At 45.1% G+C, this 18,128-nt stretch overlaps 1 protein-coding gene across 2 annotated transcripts; it reads left to right on the top strand.

Moving 5' to 3' along the window:
• Window positions 1-287: 287 nt before the first annotated feature.
• MEN1 (menin 1) lies at window positions 288-17,749 on the top strand. 2 transcript variants are annotated; one of them, XM_069740126.1, is made up of 10 exons: window positions 288-452; window positions 6,957-7,743; window positions 10,182-10,390; window positions 10,594-10,722; window positions 12,256-12,296; window positions 12,784-12,871; window positions 13,308-13,444; window positions 13,744-13,849; window positions 13,948-14,100; window positions 17,311-17,749. In XM_069740126.1, the coding sequence occupies exons 1-10, from the start codon at window positions 450-452 to the stop codon at window positions 17,665-17,667; spliced, it is 2,010 nt and encodes a 669-aa protein (XP_069596227.1). In that variant the 5' UTR covers window positions 288-449; the 3' UTR covers window positions 17,668-17,749. The 2 variants fall into 2 exon arrangements, with proteins under 2 accessions (XP_069596227.1, XP_069596226.1); XM_069740125.1 differs by having other exon boundaries at window positions 308-851.
• Window positions 17,750-18,128: the final 379 nt, after the last annotated feature.

Here is an 18,128-nt window from a genome sequence, read left to right as displayed (position 1 = left end):
TTCTTTCCATATGACACTCTTCCACGCCTCCCTCCTCAGAGCTTCTGACTCTATATGGCCCCGCTCTTGTCCATCAGCAGAGCCTACAACCACCTCTCTGATACCTGTAAGTAATGGCGGCCGAGTCTGTTTTCGTGTCCCTCAGGAGCTGCGCCTGCGCCATGAGAGAGCAGCAGGAGGCCAGTCCCATCCCGCTCTGCGCTTCCCGCCCTTTTCTGCAGCCAATCAGCGGACTGCATTTCGGTTGGCGGCAGAGCTCGCGAGCGTTTCCTGCCTGTGGTACGCGCAGACCGGAAGTGGCTCCGTCATTGAGGTGATGGTGAGTGGAACGAGCGGAGCTCCGTCTGCCCCGGAGTCAGGACGTGTTCTAGTGTCTGTTGCTGCTGGGATCTGTGAGGCTGGAAGGCTCGGTGTATCACGTGAAGAGACGCGGCCGGGGCTGTCTGTATATGGTACGCATGTAGTCATAGTAGCCTGTAGTAGTAAGATGCTGTCGGGGACGCCTGGTGATCGGGCCGACTGATGATCGGGCTGAGGGGTTGGTGCCTCCTGCTATTAATATGGTGCATTACCGAAGCCTCCCAGCAGACGTGAGGCGGTCCGTAGTGGAGGCCGCCCTGAATGGCACTCCGCAGTACGAGATCGCCAGGCTCTATAACTGTAACCAAAGCACGGTGTCGCGCCTGGTAAACCGGTACAAGCTGCTAGATCTGTCCGATCAGAGCGACTGCCGCCAACCCAGGAGCGAGCGGAGTGGCCAACCCAAGTCCGCGCCAGATGCCGCGAAGACGTCAGCCGGCGAAACCAAGGAAGATCCGGCATGTGCGGTCCCAGGCGATGGCACTGTGGATGTGAGTCTACAGACCTATTCTGATATTGACTTGTTTTTTCCCTACCTCGTCTCCGATAGTTTTTTTTGGGTAACATATTTAGCACCCTCCCCAGGTCCAGCGCTGGGTCTCCGGTGTCTTATCGTCAGCAGCGCTGGTGTCCTGCCTTACTAGATTGCCTGCAGAACTGTTGACGTTACGGCAGCGCAGCAGATAAGGCACTGGGAACAGTGGAAGACTCGCACTGCACCTGGGGAGCAGTTTAAAGAAGGTTTTTTGCCTTTTTTAAACCGCACTTGGGTGACACAGAAAACCTTCTTTAACGGGGTTATCCGGAACTTTTTTCTTTTTACAGTGTGCCTAAGTGCTAACTACCTGCTGCCACAGACCGCTCCTGTCGGCGATTCCGCAGCTTTTGCTGACCTACCATTGAGCGCAGCGGCTTCTTTCTGCGCTGTGGATAGGGCTTGAGTGCTGGCTCCCTGCAGCCTAACTGCGGGGAGCCAGATGTCAGCATGATGACTGCACTCACAACCTGTTGACAGTGCAGCCTAAAAGAAGAGCCCCTCTGCTGACGTGGAGCAGCTGAATCACAGGGATGGTCATTGGCCGCTCTGCGCCGGCTACTACAGGCAGGTCGTGGCCTCTATTAGCAACTACCTGCTAGTTTTTAGGCTCATAGTAAAAAAATATAATATACCGTATTTTCCGGCGTATAAGACGACCCCCCCAACTTTTCCAGTTAAAATATAAAATCTTCTCAAAAGTCGGGGGTTGTCTTATATGCCGGGTGTCGTCTTATAGGGTGGGTGCGGAGCAATCTGCGGTCGAAGTATATAGTGGGGGGGAGTGGTCCCGATGACGAGGTGAGGGAGCGCCCCACCAGGAAGGTGTAAGTGAAGCAAACTGTCAGCGTCTGGGATGCCAGGGGTATACAAATAAAAGAGAGAGAGCGATGCTGTGCCTAGAAAAACACTCCTCTTTCACTAATCTGGCTCACCCTTGTATCCTGTTATCTCCTTCTCTGCCTCTGCTTCACTTACACCTTCCCGGTGAGGCGCCCCCTCACCTCGTCATTGGGACCGCTCCCCCCACAATATGCGGCGACCGCAGATTACTCCGCACCTGCCCTATAAGAAGACACCTGGCGTATAAGACGACACCCGACTTTTCAGAAGATTTTCAGGGGTTAAAAGGTAGTCTTATATGCCAGAAAATACAGTATATATAAATATATTTTCCCGGATAACCTCTTTAAATATCTGTTTTTGTAGTTTTGTGTTCACATCCACTTTCCAGCCTCTGTGAGTGACTGACTGCTGTTTTTATGGTGTCACGGAAGGAAACGTGACCGGTCCCACTATGGTCATTGCTATGCATTGTGCGCAGTTTGTGTCCCGCGTTCATCTCCTGCATGAATTACGCAGATGTGAACGTTTCCTTGGATGATGGTTTTTCTACCGATGACGTGACGGACTTTGTTGTGTTGCTTTTGAAATGATTTCATACCGCACTAAGGGTATGTGCGCACGTTGCGGATTTGCAGCTGATTTCCATGAGTTTACAATACCATGTAAACCTATGGGAACCAAAATCCGCAGTGCACATGCTGCGGAAAAAAACCGCGTGGAAACGCAGCGTTGTGTATTCCGCAGCATGTCAATTCTTTGTGTGGATTCCGCAGCGGTTTACACCTGCTCCATAATAGGAATCCGCACAAAAACCGCGGTAATTCCGCAGTAAATCCGCAGGTAATCCGCAGTGCGGTTTACCTGCGGATTTACAAAAGCAGGTGCGGAAAAATCCGCAGGGGTTCCATCTACGTGTGCACATACCCTAAAGGTACCTTTACACTAAACGACTTACCAATGATCACGACCAGCGATACGACCTGGCCGTGATCGTTGGTAAGTCGTTGTGTGGTTGCTGGGGAGCTGTCACACAGACAGCTCTCTCCAGCATCCAACGATCAGGGGAACGACTTCGGCATCGTTCAACGATGCCGAAGTCCCCCTGCAGCACCCGGGTAACCAGGGTAAACATCGGGTTACTAAGTGCAGGGCCGCGCTTAGTAACCCGATATTTACCCTGGTTACCATTGTAAAAGTAAAAAAAAACACTACATACTCACATTCTGATGTCTGTCACATCCCCCGCCGGCGTCCACATGGTTAAAACTGCTTTCGGCAAGAGCGCTGCTAATGCACGCGCTGCTGCCGAGAGTTTCCCTGCACTGTGTCAGCGCCGGCAGTAACAGCGTCACCGCTGTGCTTTGCTTTACGGCCGGTGCTGACACAGTGGACGCCGGGGGATGTGACAGACATCAGAATGTGAGTATGTAGTGTTTTTTTTTAACTTTTACAATGGTAACAATTTTACAACTTTTACAATGGTAACCAGGGTAAATATCGGGTTACTAAGTGCGGCCCTGCGCTTAGTAACCCGATATTTACCGTGGTTACAAGTGAACACATAGCTGGATCGGCGTCACACATGCCGATCCAGCGATGACAGCGGGTGATCAGCGACCAAAAAAAAGGTCCTGATCATTCCCCAACAACCAACGATCTCCCAGCAGGGGCCTGATCGTTGGTCGCAAATGATTATTGGTAGGCTCACATTGACATGCTTCCCACCTTTACTATATCCCCACACCTCCGGATCTGACCGGTCTTGCCATGTTTTCTATTTTATAGGCAGCATATATAGCCACTAGCATCTATCTTCTATCCCAGTACTTGGTACGTACCCTTCTATACCCTCCTTCTCACTCACTGTGCCACTATATATCTGTTTCTCTCGGTTACCATACGCGCACTGCAGAAAATTCTCTCTTTTGCCATGTACATGTACGGCTGTATATGTTTGTTGTGTATATACTTTGTTTATTATTTATGATTTTTGTTATCTTGACTATATGTACTGTTTTGATGTATATACTTTTCAGTTACTGACGAAGGTCCTATGTGTGACCGAAACGTTTTGCTTGGGATACAATAAATTATCCGTTTGCTTCTCACCACAAACTTGAGTGCTGGGTTTTGTTATTACTTGATCGTTGGTCGCTGTCACACATAACGAGATTGTTAGCGGGATCGTTGCTACGTCACCAAAAGCGTGACGTTGCAACGATATCGTTAACGATATCGTTATGTGTGAAGGTACCTTTAGGCTTTCAGCAGAACTTGTATCCCACTTTAGGACAACCTCTTGTTTTGGTCACAGGGAGGTAAAAAAAAAAAAGAAATTTCATACTCCCGTCCTGCACCAGGACCTCTATATACTTGTGATCGGCTACATGCATTCCTAGGTGTGCGGAATCCCTGCGATTCCGCAAATTTAATGAACACGCTGCGTTTTTTTTCTGGAATGCGATTCCGCTCAGGAAAAAAATGCAGCATGTGCACAAAAAATGCGGATTGCATTCTATTAAATAGGATGCTTAATGTGAGCGTTTTTTTCCGGTTTTTTTAGCGTTGTTATAGCGAAAAACCGCGAAAAAGCTGCTGTGTGCACACAGCCTACATGCTTACTGATGGTCGTCTTTCCCATTTTCCATCTCTCGTCCTCTTCTCACTCAAGTGCTGACTGTTCTGACTCGTCAGATCACATTGAGCTGTGTGCGTGAGCCGGATGCCGCTCTTACATTGTAAGTCTATGGAGTGTCTGAACAATGCTCTATAGACTAAAGGTACCTTCACACTGAATGATATCGCTAGCGATCCGTGACGTTGCAGCGTCCTGGATAGCGATATCGTTGAGTTTGACAGGCAGCAGCGCTCTGGATCCTGCTGGGAGATCGCTGGTCGGAGCAGAAAGTCCAGAACTTTATTTCGTCGCTGGATCTCCCGCAGACATCGCTGAATCGGCGTGTGTGACACCGATCCAGCGATGTGTTGACTGGTAACCAGGGTAAACATCGGGTTACTAAGCGCAGGGCCGCGCTTAGTAACCCGATGGTTACCCTGGTTACCAGCGTAAATGTAAAAAAAAAAAATACTACATACTTACATTACGGTGTCTGTCCCCCGACCCTCTGCTTCTCTGCACTGTGAGCCCCGGCCAGCCGGAAAGCAGAGCACAGCGGTGACGTCACCGTTGTGCTTTCCGGTTGGCGCTCACAGTCAGTGCAGAGAAGCAGAGCGCCGGGGGACAGACACCGGAATGTAAGTATGTACTGTTTGTTTGTTTTTTACGTTTACGCTGGTAACCGGGATAAACATCGGGTTACTAAGCGCGGCCCTGCGCTTAGTAACCCGATGTTTACCCTGGTTACCCGGGGACCGGCATCGTTGGTCGCTGGCGTGCTGTCTGTGTGACAACTCTCCAGCGACCACACAGCGACGCTGCAGCGATCGACATCGTTGTCTAGATGGCTGCAGCGTCGCTAAATGTGACTGTACCTTTAGATTGAAAAGGCAAATTTTGGCTTACACGTGGACCCCCATGCCCTTAGCAGAGTTAGTCTTGAGCGACATTTAGTATTTCATTCATGTCTGAGATGTGCCTGCTATGAAACGGCTTCCTAAAAGTCATATCTGTTTTCCGCTCTATTAGAAATATAATGCAACTAGTTTACCTATTACCGAATGTTCGATTTTTTTTTTTTTTTTTTTTTATTAATCTGGACGACCATTAGAGGGAATGTCAGAAGGTATTTTTGCTATGTAACAACTTTATAATGTGGAGACCCTGACTCCAGCAATATATCACTTAGTTGTCTGGCTGCACGGTGGCTCAGAGGTTAGCACTGCAGCCTTGCAGCGCTGGGGTCCTGGGTTCAAATCCCACCAAGGACAACATCTGCAAGGAGTTTGTATGTTCTCCCCGTGTTTGCGTGGGTTTCCTCCGGTTTCCTCCCACACTCCATAGACATACTGATAGGGAATGTAGATTGTGAGCCCCAATGGGGACAGTGATGATAATGTGTGCAAACTGCTATATAAAAAATAAAGATTAGATTAGGGTGCAACAATTGTAATACAATCAGTTTCCTCTGCTGCAGATGGCTGTGGCAGAGCTCTGAATACTGTGCCTCATATAACCTTGCCAACACCACTGATTGGCAGCTTTCTGTCAGTATACATTGTATGCAGAAAGCTGCCAATCCGAGTTGGACCAGTAGGCACCTAGTCCTGTAGTGATAATCTCCAGCTGATAAAACACTGACCGCAAAACACAGCCTAGTAAGTGACCCATAGCTAGAATCTGGGTCTCTGCCTCTACATCATAATATAGCAAAAACCTGCTGACAGATATTCCTTTAAAAGTGGTACTATTACATAGTTACATAGTTATTAAGGTTGAAGGAAGACTATATGTCCATCTAGTTCAACCCATAGCCTAACCTAACATGTTGATCCAGAGGAAGGCAAAAAAAACCCATGTGCAAAGAGTAAGCTCCACATTGGGGAAAAAAATTCCTTCCCGACTCCACATACGGCAATCCGACTAGTTCCCTGGATCAACGCCCTATCAAGGAATCTAGTGTATATACCCTGTAACATTATACTTTTCCAGAAAGGTATCCAGTCCCCTCTTAAATTTAAGTAATGAATCACTCATTACAACATCATACGGCAGAGAGTTCCATAGTCTCACTGCTCTTACAGTAAAGAATCCGCGTCTGTTATTATGCTTAAACCTTTTTTCCTCCAACCGCAGAGGATGCCCCCTTGTCCCTGTTTCAGGTCTATGATTAAAAAGATCATCAGAAAGGTCTTTGTACTGTCCCCTCATATATTTATACATTAAAATAAGATCACCCCTTAGTCTTCGTTTTTCCAAACTAAATAGCCCCAAGTGTAATAACCTATCTTGGTACTGCAGACCCCCCAATCCTCTAATAACCTTGGTCGCTCTTCTCTGCACCCGCTCCAGTTCAGCTATGTCTTTCTTATACACCGGAGACCAGAACTGTGCACAGTATTCTAAGTGTGGTCGAACTAGTGACTTGTATAGAGGTAATATTGTGCTGTAATATAATTTAAGTTTGGATTTTGGCATCCTGCATTCATTTTTTTTACTAATTGGATTGAATTACTGTTTTAGTTAAATCTTTATGTAATAGATTTATATATTCTATTTTTTCTTGTCTCTCCCCTTTTATCTTTGTAATCCTTACAGGCCGACTCCAATATTATGGGTCTTTCACCTACTCAAAAATCGTTTTTCCCGCTTTGCTCTTTGGAGTCACTTCTGAAACTGTTCCGATGGGAACTGTCTCGTCCCGAGCCTGATCTTGCTCTGCTATCGCTTACATTGGGCTTTGTTGAGCATTTTTTGGCCGTTAATCGTGTTGTTCCCACCAATTTGACCAGTCCACCAGGAGCACCTGATTTACCGTCAAAAGTCGATGGAGATGGAACAAAGGCAAAACCCGAGGATTCGTCCAACCCGGGCACCGGCGTTAAAGCTGATCGAGGAAAGAGAGGAGCCAGGAATGAACTGGGAAGAAAAGGTGTTTCTAGGGCGCAAGCGACGAAAGAGAAAGAGGCCAGTCATAAAGAAGTCACTGGAAGGCCAACTAAGAAAGAAGTCAGCAAATCATCGAAGGAAGGATCTGGGCTTAAGAAAGACAAGGATGTAGCAAGTGAAGACGGCAGTGCTACAGAAGAGGCATCAAGAATTGGGTCTGGAAAGGAAGGCACTGGAAAAGCTGGTGACAGTCCAGAACCTTCCCAGAAAGGAGTTCCATATTTTCCTACTCTAGAACTAGCGGTTGTCCAGGCGCTGTATGCACGGTTCACGGCCCAAACCAGAGGGGCGGTGGACTTGTCTTCCTATCCTCGTGAGAATGGTGCATCAAGTCGGGAGTTGCTTCGTCGAGTATCTGATATCATCTGGAATGGCCTTAGTCGATCGTACTTCAAAGACCGAGCCCATATTCAGTCACTCTTCAGCTTTGTTACAGGTGAGAATAAAAGATGGGCGACGCAATGCCCGATCAGCTTTTGATTAAATCAGTATACATTCCAATAACACTAATATTACATATGGTAAAAGAAACCTTTGGAGAACTGCATGTGGGCCTACCTGTCTATTGAGGGTAAGAACCGGGGCTAGCTCATTCCTCATTTGTCCACCTGCTGTACACAAACTGATCTGATTTTACAAAGCCATGGCGTCCAACTGTACTTTGTTATAGCCGGCTTTTGCTATGTCATCTGTGAGCCGCATGATGTAGGACAGGGGTGGGGGGCTATTTGGAAATTTCTACCATCATTCGGGGGCCACATAAAAAGATCACCTTGAAAATTACCCCGGTATATTTAGTCAAACAATTTACGGTAACTCGTCCTTAATGTGACGGCTGGAGCTGCTTCTCTTTGGTGCAGCTGTGATGTTAGGTGATGCTGATCATGTTGCTTCTCACAGCTGCTTTTCCAGGGATGGAATGAAGATCACAGGGGGGCACAAAGATCAAAGGACACATAGCTGGGGGGCACAGAAATCACGGGGGGGGCATATCACAGGGAGCACAAATCACAGGGGGGCAAAGATCAAAGGAGGCCACATAGCTGGGGGCACAGATCATGGAGCAGCACATTGCTGTTATTATTATTATTATTATTATTATAAATAAAAATTATTATTATTGCTGTAGGGGACAGATCACAGGGGGCACAGATCACATGGAAGCACAAATATTGCAGCGGGTACGTAGCAGGGGGCACCAAGCTGGGAGCCACAGATCACAGGGATGCACATAGCTGGGGGGCACAGAGATCACAGGAGGGCATATAGCTGGAGGGCACAGAAATCACAGGGGGAACAGAGATCATAGGGGAGACACATAGCTGGAAGGCACATAAATCACAAGGGGGGCACATAGCTGCTGGGGGTAGAGAGATCACAGGGGGAACAGATCACTGGGGGGCACAAAAATCACGGGGGCACAGCTGAGGGTCACATGACATGGGGGCACATAGCTGGGAGGCACAGATCACAGGGGGCTTATATTTGGGGGAGCAAAGAGATCATATTGGGGCACATAGCGGGGGGGCACAGTGGGCACATAGCTGAGGGGCACAGTTATAATAATTAATAATAATCTTTTTTATATAGCGCTAACCTATTCCGCAGCGCTTTACAGGTTGCACACATTATCGTTGCTGTCCCCATTGGGGCTCACAATCTAAATTCCCTATCAGTATGTCTTTGGAATGTGGTAGGAAGCCTGAGAACCCAGAGGAAACCCACGCAAACACAGAGAGAACATACAAACTCTTTGCAGATGTTGTCCTTGGTGTGGTTTGAATCCAGGACTTCAGCGCTGCAGTGCTAACCACCGAGCCACCGTGCTGGCCTAGTTCACCTGCAGACACAGCTGCCAGCACAGAGATCGCTCTGCACTCTCTGGCAGCAGCTCTTCTTCCAGGACAGAAGGATGGGAGAGCATTCGGCGCTAACCCCGCCCACCCCGATGACATCATTCATGTGCAGGGCAGGCAGTGTACTGTGATGAACGCTGCGTGCCGTGCACTTCGAGTTAGAGCCGGCAGCTGGCAGGATATGGCTGCCACCCAGGCATTGTGGACTCCGGGGACCTTTCCGTGGGCCGCATGAAAAGCCAGAGGTTCCCCACCCCTGATGTAGGGGAAGAGAGACTGATTCCAGGGATGTGTCACTTACTAGGCTGCGTGTTGCTCTTTCAATATCAGTGTTTTATCAGCAGGAGATTATCACTACAGGAATAGGAAGCATGAGACTAGTCAGCTGCTGCTTTGGTAACCCAGCCCTCACCTCTTATTGGCAGCCTTCTGTGTACACACGCATTGAAGAAAGCAGCCAATCAGTGGAGTGGGCGGGTTTATACAATGCTCAGCATTCTTGCGCTCTGCTAGATCTTTAGCAGAGAAAACTGATGGTATCAAAATTACAGCATCCAGACCAGCAAGTGATACATCACTGGAATCTGGGTCTCAGCCCCTACAATGTATGGGCCTACATCATGCTGCTCTCAGATTAGGTGGCATAACCTGGTGACAGATTTGCTGTAAAATAATTTATTGCGCATTAAATGGGTTTTCCAGTTGGATATTGGTGACATGCCTGTGGGGGTGGAAGTCAGACACCTGCCACCCCCACTGATGAGCAGTTATAACCTCTGTCGTCGGTGACTGGATGTAAACACAATGTACAGCTCCATTCAGTGTGTAGTGGCCGCTGCCAGGTACTGCAGAACAGCTCTAATTTAAGCGAACGGTAGTTCCTGTTGCAGTTCACTTCGCGGCTGCTGCCGCAGGCAATACCAGCTGATCGAGGCTATATATTTTATTGCAATGGTATTGTTGTTTCATATCACATGGACCCAAATACATTGTCGTTCTTCTTCTCTGCCTGCCTAAGGTACAAAGCTTGACTCCCCGGGTGTGGCGTTTGCAGTTGTGGCTGCTTGTCAAGTACTGGGTCTTTCTGATGTACATCTAGCGCTCTCGGAGGACCACGCTTGGGTTGTGTTCGGAAAAGATGGTGAAGAGACGGCTGAAGTAACCTGGCATGGGAAGGGCAACGAGGACAGAAGAGGACAGTCTGTGAGCCCTGGGGTGGCAGAAAAGGTGAGCCCCATTCACATCAGATGGCTATTGGTCGGACTCTCGACTTGGCAAAGTGTTCCTGTATAATCCATGAGTGCCGCTGCCAGACGGTTGGTCTGTCGAAACTTGGCTGTGCGGTCAGGTGCAGCATACGGCCACAGCCTTAGTGTTACAAGTCTAAAAAAATCAATCTATCCTGTGTGTTTTCTCTTGTGCCCTGCCAGAGCTGGTTGTATCTAAACGGCAGATACCTGAGCTGTGACCGTCACATGGAAGTGGCTTTTATGGTCTGCGCTATCAATTCTTCTATAGATGCCCACACAGACAGCCTGGAATTGCTGCAGTTACAGCAGGTACATTATTTTACTTCTGTATAGTGTGCATTTTAATCCTAATTTTAGAGGAATATTACTAGAGTTGGTGTGAATCGATTCGCAGGACTATGTCCAATGGCCACGGAGCTAATCTGCAGCCGATAGACGGGAGCCCTGAGAGCAAACAGCGTATTTTTTTTCCGTGGCTGTTGCAACTTGGCGTCTCTATGGGACCTATGGGGCTGACTGAGAAACAATTGATTTGACTGTTGTATGGTAGACATTGTCCCCTTCCCTCCCCAGTGATCAGCATTTATCACCTATCCCATGGAAATATGTCTATTTTGGGGAAAACCCCTCTTAACCTACTGGGGGCTGTCCCCATACATGTAGGGGCGTAAGTGTGCCTTCACCGCATGGAGCTGGCTCAGGAGTTGAGCCTGCTATAAACTTTGTGGATGCTGACTCTATTACATAGCATCATAGACCAGTAATTATACAATACACTGCAATACTACTGTATTGCAGTGTACTATACAGGTGATAAAGCAACTACGAGTTCCCCAAGGAAACTGATAATAAAACATGAAAGTTGTCCATTACTTGGACAACTCCTTGCCATAGCCCACACTTCACCCCCATAAAATAATAAAGCTTATACTCTCCTCCCGTGCTGGTGCTGTTCCTGCGGTGTCGGCATTCGCTCTTCTGGGGCCCCCTCGCAGTTGTTGTGACACATGACCCTGTCGCCTCCTCTTCATGTTTGATTTGTCCGGAGGCGGGGACAGTGGCGGCAGCTCTGAGCGCTGGCGTCACAACAAACCGCACCAGAACCTCGAGATCGTGCCGACACCGCGAGAACGGCTCCAACACGGGACGTTTTTGCCTTATTATAACATTTTGATCAAGAAGAGGTTGTCATAGCAGTGGACAATTCCTCCTTTAAGTTGCCTTTTTTTAAATTTTCTCCAAGCGTAAAAATGGATTAAAATTCTTTTTATTTGGTATCGCTGCATACGTAATTGTCCGAACCAATAAAATATTTGTCCCATATGGTGAATGTCAAATATAATAAAAAAACTATTTTGCTACCTAAAAAAAAAAAATTAATGGGATAAAAAAAAAAAAGTCATGATGTGATAAACACCAAAAATAAGTGACTGAAGGTAAAAAAAAAAAAAAAAAATTTGAAGTATATAAATTTGGGATTTCCAAAACCGTAACTACCTTTAAAACAAAATTATCAGGTCCTTTATTTTTTTTTTTTTTTTGCAAAATAAACATTGTAACCAAAAAAGAGAATTTTCTTCAGTGCCCCCAATTAGGATTTTTTTTTCTCTTTTAGTACAGTGCATCATATGGTAAAATTAAGTATCATTTTAAACTAGTCCCACAATAAAAAAAAAAACAACCAAACTTTCACACGGCTATGTCGATGGAAAAATCAGAAAAGGTATTGCTTTTGGAAGGAGGGGGGGGGGGGGGATAGGAGCAGTATGAAGGGGTTAAATGTTGCAGGGTAAAGTTCACATTCCGGTTTGTAATAAACGTGTTTTTTTTTTTACATTTTAGAGCTTACTTTGGTTGCTGTATGATGGAGGACACCTAAGCAAGTAAGTTCCATTGAGGAAGAATTAGTGCACATATAAGACATTTAAAGGGATATTCTGAGCCATTTAAAGGGACCCCATCAAATGCATTCCAATATACTGAAAGGAAGAGCTGAGCACGTTGCTATGTTTCTGTAGGAAGAAAGTCAATAAAACTGATATAACTATTTAGAGCTTTGTTTTGTCTGGGCTTAGGAGTCCAGTGGGCGGTGCTACGCAATAAGACTGCCTGCCTTAAATGAGTTAGAGATGATTGCAAGCTTATCCTGAATTTTTTTTACATGTTGGGTTTCTTTTGAAGTAAGTCTTAATATTGCTAAAACTTTCAAATACACCAAAATGTGATGCGCCAATGCGGTACTGCAGAGACTTTCCTTATCTCCGATTGATTTTTCTGTTCATATGACGTCACGTGAGCGTAAATAGTTTGGGGGGTAAAATCCTGCTGACGGATTCCTTTTTTTTTTTTTTAACACTTCTCTCCTCTCAGGTACCCAATGGCCCTGGGTAATTTGGCAGACCTTGAAGATCTAGCTTCAACTTCTGGACGTCCAAAGCCACTTGAGCTCTATAACAAGGTTCGTTTTCTCAATGGTGTCTTTTTATTTTCTTTACCCAATTATCCATCAGAAAAAAAACAAAGGTTAATAAGGGGAATGTGTTATCAGAATCCATTGTTTAAACTAGGTTTTTATGTAATTTATTGTAATTTATTGTATTTTTTAGTTGAACTTTTCATGTCCTTAACTATGAAAAGAAAAAATACTGGTTCGCAAAGGCTCCTATAAACATTACTGTCCGAACTCGCAGGTATCTGCAGATTCAGTGGTCAGTTTAATATGTATAGGGGCATCCCAAATGTTGGAGGGGAAAAGGATGGGCTCATTGGCAGTCCATTTCTTATGTTCACCCTCAGCCTTTTTTTTTTTTTTTTTTTTTTGTGCATATAATTATGTCACCGATTCATGAGAGGTTTGAATCTGATTCTTCCATTTCTTTCCTCTACTTTTCCAGGCTATACAGTCTTCTCGAGTACATTATGAAAATCAACATTTGTATCCTCACATTTACTTAGCTGCTTATCATTGCCGGAAAAAGAACGTGCGAGAAGCATTGAAAGCTTGGGCTGAGACGGCTGCAGTTATTCAAGAGTGAGTTTCTATAATGTATTATGATTATTATTTATTCAGAAAAATATCACTTTGTTCCCTGATGCTGACATTTACCAACCATGGTCTTATATGGCGATACTGTAACTCTGCCTCTGATTTCATACGCAATCTGTAAGATCTTAGTCCCGGTACGTCCCATCGGATGACATATTCTAGAACTGTGTATTGTGATGAGGCTCAGCATAGAGCAGCACAAAGTGCCTACGGCTCAGTAATGTGTCCTCATGCCACTGTACAGTGTTCATCAGGCGACAAATTTAATATTTTTTTATTTTCAGGTATAATTATTGCCGCGAAGATGAAGAGATCTACAAAGATGTCTTCGACATTGCTAATGACTTGTTACCGAACTTACTAAAGGAGGAAGCATCGTCGGACAATCCAGTGAGTTGAGTTTCACATTTCTGCTTTTTTGCCTTTTGATAGGAGTATAGTTATTTTGACTTTTTTTTTTTTTTTTTTTTTTACTGTTTAATTTTCAGAATGGATCTGCACTTCAGGATCCTTTGTGCTTTGCAAATCTTCTTCGTTTTTATGATGGGATATGTAAATGGGAAGAAGATAGCCCCACACCCGTGCTACATGTGGGGTGGGCGACATTCCTTGTCCAATCACTGGGCAGATTTGATGGACTGGTAAGTCAATATGTATGCAGACTCTTAGCTTCCCCATGTCTATATTTCAGGCCCCGTTTGCTGGCTTCTTGCTTTGTATGTTACCCTAAAAAAAATGTTTATACCTTGCCTAGCATGTCTCCCTGACAATGCGCACTTAAGCTTGCTGCAATTACCCCGGCTTAATCTGTGCACTGGGCGGCATTGCAGTAGCTTAGGTATCCATGGTTACGACCAATAACTGTCAGAGTGCTCGTATTCATGGAAACCCAAGCTACAGTGGGGCAAAAAAGTATTTAGTCAGTCAGCAATAGTGCAAGTTCCACCACTTAAAAAGATGAGAGGCGTCTGTAATTTACATCATAGGTAGACCTCAACTATGGGAGACAAACTGAGAAAAAAAAATCCAGAAAATCACATTGTCTGTTTTTTTATCATTTTATTTGCATATTATGGTGGAAAATAAGTATTTGGTCAGAAACAAACAATCAAGATTTCTGGCTCTCACAGACCTGTAACTTCTTCTTTTAGAGTCTCCTCTTTCCTCCACTCATTACCTGTAGTAATGGCACCTGTTTAAACTTGTTATCAGTATAAAAAGACACCTGTGCACACCCTCAAACAGTCTGACTCCAAACTCCACTATGGTGAAGACCAAAGAGCTGTCAAAGGACACCAGAAACAAAATTGTAGCCCTGCACCAGGCTGGGAAGACTGAATCTGCAATAGCCAACCAGCTTGGAGTGAAGAAATCAACAGTGGGAGCAATAATTAGAAAATGGAAGACATACAAGACCACTGATAATCTCCCTCGATCTGGGGCTCCACGCAAAATCCCACCCCGTGGGGTCAGAATGATCACAAGAACGGTGAGCAAAAATCCCAGAACCACACGGGGGGACCTAGTGAATGAACTGCAGAGAGCTGGGACCAATGTAACAAGGCCTACCATAAGTAACACACTACGCCACCATGGACTCAGATCCTGCAGTGCCAGACGTGTTTCACTGCTTAAGCCAGTACATGTCCGGGCCCGTCTGAAGTTTGCTAGAGAGCATTTGGATGATCCAGAGGAGTTTTGGGAGAATGTCATATGGTCTGATGAAACCAAACTGGAACTGTTTGGTAGAAACACAACTTGTCGTGTTTGGAGGAAAAAGAATACTGAGTTGCATCCATCAAACACCATACCTACTGTAAAGCATGGTGGTGGAAACATCATGCTTTGGGGCTGTTTCTCTGCAAAGGGGCCAGGACGACTGATCCGGGTACATGAAAGAATGAATGGGGCCATGTATCGTGAGTTTTTGAGTGCAAACCTCCTTCCATCAGCAAGGGCATTGAAGATGAAACGTGGCTGGGTCTTTCAACATGACAATGATCCAAAGCACACCGCCAGGGCAACGAAGGAGTGGCATCGTAAGAAGCATTTCAAGGTCCTAGAGTGGCCTAGCCAGTCTCCAGATCTCAACCCTATAGAAAACCTTTGGAGGGAGTTGAAAGTCCGTGTTGCCAAGCGAAAAGCCAAAAACATCACTGCTCTAGAGGAGATCTGCATGGAGGAATGGGCCAACATACCAACAACAGTGTGTGGCAACCTTGTGAAGACTTACAGAAAACGTTTGACCTCTGTCATTGCCAACAAAGGATATATTACAAAGTATTGAGATGAAATTTTGTTTCTGACCAAATACTTATTTTCCACCATAATATGCAAATAAATTGTTAAAAAAACAGACAATGTGATTTTCTGGATTTTTTTTTCTCAGTTTGTCTCCCATAGTTGAGGTCTACCTATGATGTAAATTACAGACGCCTCATCTTTTTAAGTGGTGGAACTTGCACTATTGCTGACTGACTAAATACTTTTTTGCCCCACTGTACATCAATGCCCTGCACATGGCGTAAGTGGCATAGCGAAGGTGCAAAATATTTAATATCTCCAACATGGAGGCAAGGTTAAAAAAATAAATAATAAAAACGTTATTCCACTCTGTAGCCACAATTGCATGGGGTGTCAAGTTGAACTGGAAAAATTTGGTCAAGGGCCCTTTCATAGTCAACCATTAGCATTGGCTATAATATTGCCCCAGAGAGAAGCGGTATTCCCCTATAGAGAGGCTGAGCCCTTTCTTCTTAACAGTTGCTAGGGGTCAATGGTTCAGGACAGAATACTACAGAACAAATTTCAACTTCAAAATTTTAGTTTTCTAGAAAGTATTACTCTGAAGCCCCGACTTGGTGGGTCAGTGTTGCCTTGACCAGATACAATTTGATGCACTTCTTAGCTACGTCTGAATGTACAGAAGTGTACTTGTTCATAGATTAGATTAGAAAAAAAAGGCAAGAATTGAAACACAAGGTATATTTATTAGGAAGTTTTATATTTTCATATACAGTTGTTGAGCACTACTGATCTTGCTGCCCTGGAAGCCAAGACAATTTTGTCAGTGGCACAAAAATTCAGATTAACTCTTAATAATTGGTTAAAAGCATACAGGTAGTTTCTAATACAGTGTGGTTAGATTCAGTCACAATTTGGCTCGGACTACAAGATGGCAATAGCCGAAATTACACTGATGTAGTTCAGAATGCACTGGATTAGCCAAGTAGGAACAAGTTGTGTCCTATTTAAAGAGTTAGTCCACCTGTGGTGAAACCATGGCAAGGTGTGTAAGTTTGCTCCACTTGTAGATTCCAGCGGTCGTCGGGTGCAGACTAGAGCCTTGGCTGAGTCTCGCAGTGATCTGTTGACTCTTGACTGAAACTTTAGTCATCATGAGATCGCATGACTAGTGATGGCCGAACATTCTCTGATATAGTGTTATCGGAGTATCTCGAGTACACCCAAGATACTCAGATAACACCAGAGCCTGCTCGGATAACACCATATCTGAGCACATTCGCTCGTCACTAATGACTATCACCGAAACCAGCAATACAGATCATTAGAATGAGTCAAGCTGCAGCATATGCCAAAGATGTCACCGGGGGTGGACAACCCTCGTAACTGTGTCATTGTATGCTCTGAAGGCTTGTACATGCAATTCATTGCAGAGTGATTGAACAAAGACACACTTTGCAGAGGCGTATGGTTCCAAAAGATCTCTCAACTTTATGGGAACTTTTTGCTGCTAAATGCAAATTTGTGAGGGTACAGAAACCATCTGGACAGAAACAGTGGTGATTCCCGAATTCTGCTATTCTATTTTATTTTTTTATTTTTTTTAGGTGAGACAGCAAGTGACTCTTGTAAACTCCGATTCTGGCAATGAAGATGATGACTCTGATGATAACAGAAGAAGGGCCGCTCGCAGAGAGTCGAGGCCTGGGGAACCTGCTCAGCTCCCGCAGCGACCACCTCCAGATCAAAAGGAGGACACAGAGGTTACACAGGAACTTACACTCAGTTTCCAGAGCCAGAAAATGAAAGGAATGAAGGAGCTTTTAGTAGCTGCAAAAGTGAACTCTAGTGCTATAAAGCTGCAGCTCACTGCTCAGTCCCAAGTTCAGCCAAAGAGGGCGAGAGGACAGGGGGCGAGAGACTATAACATCGGGTACCTGAAGAGGCAGCGAAAATCAGTTTAAGAAAACACTGAATGTGGTAGTGTTTTTATATGTACAATTAATGTATTTAATACTGGGCATATTAAATGAAATATGAATTTGACCATGTCACTCATGTTATGACATAAACAGAAACATTTAGCCAAGACTTATTTATCCCTTTACAGATCCATGTTGCCTGTATGTTCCTCTTATGTGGTTCGGTATATCAGATATTGGCAGGTGGACCAGCCTTGTACAAGAGAACTTTTTTATTATATTAATATTTTGGGAGTATTTTGTTATTCCGTTAGAGTGGTTGGGCCCACAGAATATTCTGAGAAAGTGGCCTATAACTCAAATAATATATAGGCCATTGTCTCGGTTATTGAGACCTGAGACCACAGAAAGACGTTCACTAACTACGTTTTTAAACCAACCTAAGCAGACGGGCAGAGAGATTATCTGATACTGAGCTAATTTTTTCGAGAAAGCAAATTTAT

This window comes from Ranitomeya imitator, chromosome 9, assembly GCF_032444005.1.
Source record: "Ranitomeya imitator isolate aRanImi1 chromosome 9, aRanImi1.pri, whole genome shotgun sequence".
Lineage (NCBI taxonomy): Eukaryota > Metazoa > Chordata > Amphibia > Anura > Dendrobatidae > Ranitomeya > Ranitomeya imitator.
This window is presented reverse-complemented; position numbering and strand designations above follow the sequence as displayed.

What these genes read in the sequence shown, in the direction of transcription:
- MEN1 (XM_069740125.1), top strand. Translation starts at nt 561, where the DNA reads ATGGTGCATTACCGAAGCCTCCCAGCAGACGTGAGGCGGTCCGTAGTG. An exon ending in ACTCTTCAGCTTTGTTACAG is followed by an intron (nt 7,744 to 10,181) that starts GTGAGAATAAAA and finishes TGCCTGCCTAAG; the next exon opens with GTACAAAGCTTGACTCCCCG. An exon ending in TGGGCAGATTTGATGGACTG is followed by an intron (nt 14,101 to 17,310) that starts GTAAGTCAATAT and finishes TATTTTTTTTAG; the next exon opens with GTGAGACAGCAAGTGACTCT.